Genomic DNA, 6,000 nt, shown 5'->3' with positions numbered 1-6,000 from the left:
TGCAAGAGTTTCAAAGAACTGAGGAGTCCAGGCGCAAAGTGGGGGGTAGTTATACATGCACAGCTGGCTACTGCAGTGACATAAAGTGAGAAGCAGTTGGCAGCAAAGTCCATTTCAAGGCACTTAGCTGCTCTGGCATTCTACATTAAGATGGATGGGTTCATGGATACAGAGGCTGGAATATAGATAGGAAAGAAGATTGCAAAATTGATTGGCTTAGCTTCTCCTAGGTCTCCTGCTATGCAGGTCTCGGGTTACACCTAGGATTGTATGGAAAAACAATGGCTGGTTCCAATTCTGAAAACAAAGTCCAGCAGTTACCAGGATCTATCTGCCTCCTTAAGCACAAAACACAAGTTACTTATTAAAAAAAACAAAGTAAAGAGGAACACAATAGTTAATAATGGCTTGAAGGCTAAGGTCTTCCCTGTGTTTGAAGGTTGAAGATGAGCCCCACAGTGAGCACCCACGGACCTCAAAGATCTGAGAGGAAAACCATCAGATGTCTCTTTTGGTACAGACCAAGCCAACCTTTAAGATCTTCTGATAATGCCCTGCTGGTCATTCAGTAACCAGAAATGGGTATGCTGTTGTGGGGATGTTTTTGATGGTGTCTCTCTCGAAGTGGACCCATTGTTTCATCTCATCTTCTAGAATATACTGGATTATGGTTGGCAATGGAATATGATTCTATGTTGGGGATTCCCCATCCTTCTGAGGAGGAAAGGTGCAGGTATTTGGGGCTTATTCTTGGCTTTTAGTGTGAGAAAATAAACGAGTATATATATATTTTTGCCACTTCTGGAACTGGGCTGGGGGAATCCAGATTTGGGAGGGTTTGGAATAAATAGGTTAGTTTTGAGAGGGTAATCATTTTGATCATGGCTATTTTGTCTGAGAGGGTGAAGTTGGTGCTGTTCTATTTCCTCTGTTGATTTGTAGCCTCAAGGGCTTGTTATTGTGGAGATATAGTTTGTTGAGGTTTCTGGTTATTTTAACCCCTAGGTACCTGAATTTGGTTCCACAGAGTTTTATCTTGGTGATGTTGAAGCATATAGCCTCAGATTTTGCAAAGTTTATTTGTAGTTTACTTGTAGGCCCAACACCTTTGAGAATGTGTAGAGTTCTTTAGTTAGGGTGGTTGCAGTGTTTATGGAGTCTGGTGTTGTGACCATCAGGTTGTCTGCAAACAGCCCTCGTTTGTAGGTTTTTCCTTTTATTTCCACACCCTTTATATCTGGGGCTAAGAGTCGGATAGCTAGGGGTTCCAGGGCCAGGATGAAAAGGAAGGGAGACAGTGGGCATCCTTGCTTTGTGCCTCTTTGGATTGCTGTGGTATTGGAGTCCATATTGTTAATTCTGCATTTTGCAGTTAAGGTTGGCATGGTCAGCCCTGTTAGGAATCTTCCAATTTCCTGTTCAGATGGGTTGCGGGAGGTGTATAGGTTGGCATAAAATCCAGCAAATTCTGAAGTTATTTCTTTGGTGGAGGATGTTATGTTACCGTCTTTTTTAGTGATACAGTGTATTCTTGTTTTGAGTGATTTTTTTCCCCTGCATCTGTTTGCTAATAGTCTGGAGTTCTTCCCTCCATATTCGTAAAAGCATTGTTTAGAGTATAGGATGTTAATCATTGTTTTATTGATTTCTAGAGAGTCAGTTTCTCTTCTTTTTTGTTCTATGAGTTTAAGGAGTTTTTTGGCTCCCAATTGATTGTAGTGTGATGAGATTGTAGTCGTAATGTCCTGTTCTAGTTTACTAATTTTTGAGGAGGTTTGTTTTTTAAGGGATGCCCTCTCCTTTTATGCAGGCTCCTCTGATGACTGCTTTCATTGTGTGCCAGGGGGGTTGCAATGTTGCCCACATTGCTGTCCTTAAAGTAGTTTTGGAGAGTTTTCAAGAGACTCTCTCTAGCTAGTTCATGGGTAGGCAACCTAAGGCCCGGGGGCCATATCCAGCCCAATCGCCTTCTAAATCTGGCCTGCAGATGTCCTGGAATCAGCGTGTTTTTACATGAGTAGAATGTGCTCTTTTATTTAAAATGCATAGGAATTCATTCACCCCCCCCCCAAAAAAAATAGTCCGGCCCCCCACATGGTCTGAGGGACGGTGGACTGGCTCCCGCTGAAAAAGGTTGCTGACTCCTGAAGTTGGTTTGTGGTTAGGATGGGGCTGAAGAACCATGATGGGGTAGTTTGTGCTTCCTCTCCTATTTTTGAAGGTAGCTTCTACTGGGGCGTGGTCTGTGATTTTAATGTTACCAATGTTTGTTGTTTCTACCAGGGGGAATCAGGCCTTGTGTGAGCAGAATGCTGTCCAGTCTGGACACTGAGTTGGAGCTTTCTTGAGGTTCTGAAATTCTGGCCTGCCTTGCTCGACTCTGCCCCAAGTGAAGACGTCAAAGAGGGTAAGCAAAGTCAATCCGTTGCCTTCATGCCCGTTGAATAGGAAACATCCCTGTTGATGAAGTAACCAGACTAACGATCCATATTTTGCCATGTTGTGAAATTTATGTTATTGCAGTGCAGTGTAGCAAAAATAAATAGGTGTTGGTCTGGTTGGCTTGTTAACAGGGATGTGTCCCTCCCCCCCCCAAAAAAAAATCCATTCAGACCAAGGGATAGGCCTGCAAAAACATAATTTCACCCCCTTTTGTAAGGTCCTTTGAAAGGTCACCAAAGGGGAGGCTCATGTAATGGCTTGAATAAGCTTTTAGCAGGAAGGATCAAAATGCCTTTTTGGCACAGCATTCATTTCAAGTGAAATCTTGAATAAAATTACCTCTTCAATAGGCTCTGAAAGTAGAATGGGGCCAGTTCAAAGAACAGTGGTGGATAATGAGTTCATTGTTTGGAAAGGGAAAAGTTGAGGCAATTACAAGCCTTACTGAAATGTAGAGATGTATACTGGCCTTCCTTTTCCACATTTAGCACTTCTTATTCTACAATAGAAATAACTCATACTGCAAGAGATCAGTTTGTTTTTCCTAAAGGAAAAGCAAAAGCAAATCTCAACCAAAAATTAATATATCTCCTGACAAGATAATAAATACTCAAACTTGATATAAATATAGCACTCATATTCTCCAATAAACTCCACTGTTCAGACAAAATTAAAACAAAACAATAAGGACTTAATATTTAATTTCCTCACATGACACACAGCTTTGACAAATTCGTATGATGACAACTTGCTATTTGACAATTGAACAACACAGTAGGAATCTTGCCCCTTTTGCTTAGTGTTTGGATTTTTCAAACTGAAACATTCATAAATAGAGTTCAGTCACTGCTGAGATGATACATTTATGGACCAATTACTACAAAAAGTAAATTATTTAAACCTTAAAAAAATTGAGGATGAAATATAAGCAGTTATTGAAACATTGCCTTCATCCTATGCAGTGTGTCCTGGATTTTCCGAGACTGCTTTTCAGCTGGTATCTGGTAAAAGTTGGCATAGTTGTCTGCTGCTAAGGCAGAGATGTCTGCATCACTAAAAGATGCTATTCTGTGTCTTAAGAAAGATTGCAGCCGGTGATCTGGAGCAAACAAGTAGTGGTTTTCTTGCAGTGCATGAACCTGGCTCACAACTTTCGCAATGTTTCTTAAAACAAAAACAAATTAAAGAAATGAGTTAGTTTCCCAGCTGATAAAGGACAGAAAAGACTAATGTGTATATAATAAATATTTTTAAATTTGTTTTGGTAGATGCACACAAGGCATTATACAATGAAATCAAACCAAGAAATCAAACCTTTATACCTATAGAGAGAAGCCAAAATACTGAATGTATTTTTAAGGTTTACATTGCTCTATATTGGTTTGTGAAGAATTCTGTGGCATAAGTAAGATTACCTAAGTTTAGTCCATTTATATGTTCCATTTCTCATCGTAAATCCTCCAGTTTCAAGCTGTTGAACATGCATTGCCAGAACATGGGCTGATGGAATTGTTGGTGAAGTCTTAAATCTCTCTCCTTCCATTAAACACAAGCTGTCACTTTTTAAAAACACCTGGTATAATTTGTATAGATACATATGCAGACACATTAGTACATGGCATAAAAGATCAATCTGATGGGGGCTTTAGGGCACTGTGCAGAACATGCTCAGTGCAACAATAGTGTTTTAGGAAAAAGAACGGGGATTAGAGAAGGAAATACCGTATTTTTCGCTCTATAGGATGCACTTTTTCCCCTTCAAAAATGAAGGGGAAATGTGTGTGCGTCCTATGGAGCGAAGACACCATAGCCCCGCGACCCTCTCCCGGCTGGAGAGGTGATGCGCGGCTCTGGCAGGTGCCTCCATAGCTGTGCGTCACCTCTCCAGCTGGGAGAGCACACGCGGAGCTAAAGCAGCCCCCGGCGACCCTCTCCCGGCTGCACAGGCGACGCACGGCTCTGGCAGGAGCCTCCATAGCCGCGCATCACCTCTCCAGCTGGGAGAGCGCGCACGGAGCTAAAGAAGCCATAGCCCCGCGACCCTCTCCCAGCTGGAGAAGTGACGCGTGACTATGGCAGCAGCCTCTCCGCTGCGCCTTTCCGCTGCTCCCAGACCTGCTCTTTGGGGCTGGTGGTGGGCTTCCCCCCGCCAGCCCCAAAGAGCAGGTCGAAAGGAACCTGAAGCCTGGAGAGCGAGAGGGGTCGGTGCGCACTGACCCCTCTAGCTCTCCAGGCTTCCAAGGTAGCCGCCTGAACGCACCTTAAATGGCACCTTGTTTTAGAGCGGGAAAACAAGAGAGGGAAAATTCTCCCACCCTCTGCGCAGCGCTTCCTGCCGCTTCGCTGAAGGGGCGCTGGTCAGAGAGCGGAGGAATTTTTTTCCCTTGTTCTCCCCCCTCTAAAACAAGGTGCGTCCTATTGTCCGGTGCGTCCTATGGTGCGAAAAATACGGTAATGCAGACGAGTAAGTGAAGCTTAACTTGAGTAAGAGATTGGCGTGACACAGCCTGGAAACTTATTTTAATGCTAGACCTCAGCCTGCAAAGCTTTATCTCCAGTCAGGTGAACCTGCACAGGGCAATGTAACATCTTAAACAATTGAAGTGGCCGCATATCTATTTCACTGGAACTGAGGGTCCTCTGGAATGTATTTCAGAAACTGTAGTCAGGCCAAAAGAATTACTAGATTTTCAACCTGAAGCACTTCTGGATTTAGGAAGCCTGAGTCCAGGGAGCAAAGTTAGTGGTAAGACAACTCCTTCTGTTTACAAGTTAAAGATTATTATCAGCAAAACCCTATGCATGTCTAGTCAGAAATAATCCCAATTAGTTTCAGTAGGACATAGCTCCAGATGTGTGTATTAGATAACATACAATTGATGGATTGATTGACTTTCTCAGTTATACTGAATCTAGTAAGATAAAAGCTATTTGGAAACAAAGGCAGGGATTCCTTTCCTGAATGATTTTCCAATTCCTCCAGCAATCACTATCCAGAATTTGTGAATGTTCTTTATAGCAAAGAATTTGAATATGAGTTATCTTGAGGGACAGGTAAAACCAATCAGTGAGGGCAAAGAACAAAAAGCTTTGTTGTTCAGAAGATAAGAGGCTCTAGCTCTGACTAGGGAAATCTGGTTTAAATTCCCCCCATAATCATGAAAGCTCACTGTTTGAGAAAGTCTCCCCTAGGATCACAAGATTGTAGAGGGGATAAAAGAGGAAACCTGAGCTTCTTGGGAATAATACTGGGACAAGCGTAAAATGTAAAATAAATAAATATTGTGCTAAACATAATGTGTTAGATCCACGTTAAGTTTGTTGGATTCAGGACCCATTAAAAACAGTGTGAACAGTAAGTGTAGAGTAGACTAAGTTAAGTATCACTGATTTCAATGGAACTTAATTTCACCTAACCAATTCTGGATCCAACCTATTTGGCACAATCCAAAATGAGAGGTGTGCAAGTTCCATTGCTTTCAGCTTTCTACAGATTCCTCAAATTTCCCTAGAAAAGAAAAAAGTATGTGCATTTTTTTACTAAAACTGGATTTGCTG

The 6,000-nt window shown here is 42.2% G+C and overlaps 1 protein-coding gene across 10 annotated transcripts in view; it reads right to left on the bottom strand.

Moving 5' to 3' along the window:
* Nucleotides 1–3,126: 3,126 nt before the first annotated feature.
* Nucleotides 3,127–6,000, bottom strand: part of KNDC1 (kinase non-catalytic C-lobe domain containing 1) — a 72,756-nt gene continuing 69,882 nt past the window's right edge. For 7 of the 10 annotated variants that reach the window (XM_081912606.1, XM_081912607.1, XM_081912603.1 and 4 more), the window contains 2 exons: nt 3,858–4,015; nt 3,127–3,606 (listed from right to left, as the gene is read on the bottom strand). In XM_081912606.1, the coding sequence (XP_081768732.1) occupies nt 3,375–3,606; nt 3,858–4,015 (390 nt within the window). In that variant the 3' untranslated portion in view covers nt 3,127–3,374. Of the gene's footprint in view, nt 3,607–3,857; nt 4,016–6,000 lie in introns of those variants that run through there. The other 3 variants (XM_081912608.1, XM_081912611.1, XM_081912610.1) reach the window with 3 other exon arrangements.

The sequence above is a fragment of the Podarcis melisellensis genome (genome assembly GCF_964234715.1).
Source record: "Podarcis melisellensis genome assembly, chromosome: 5".
Classification (NCBI taxonomy): domain Eukaryota; kingdom Metazoa; phylum Chordata; class Lepidosauria; order Squamata; family Lacertidae; genus Podarcis; species Podarcis melisellensis.
This window is presented reverse-complemented; position numbering and strand designations above follow the sequence as displayed.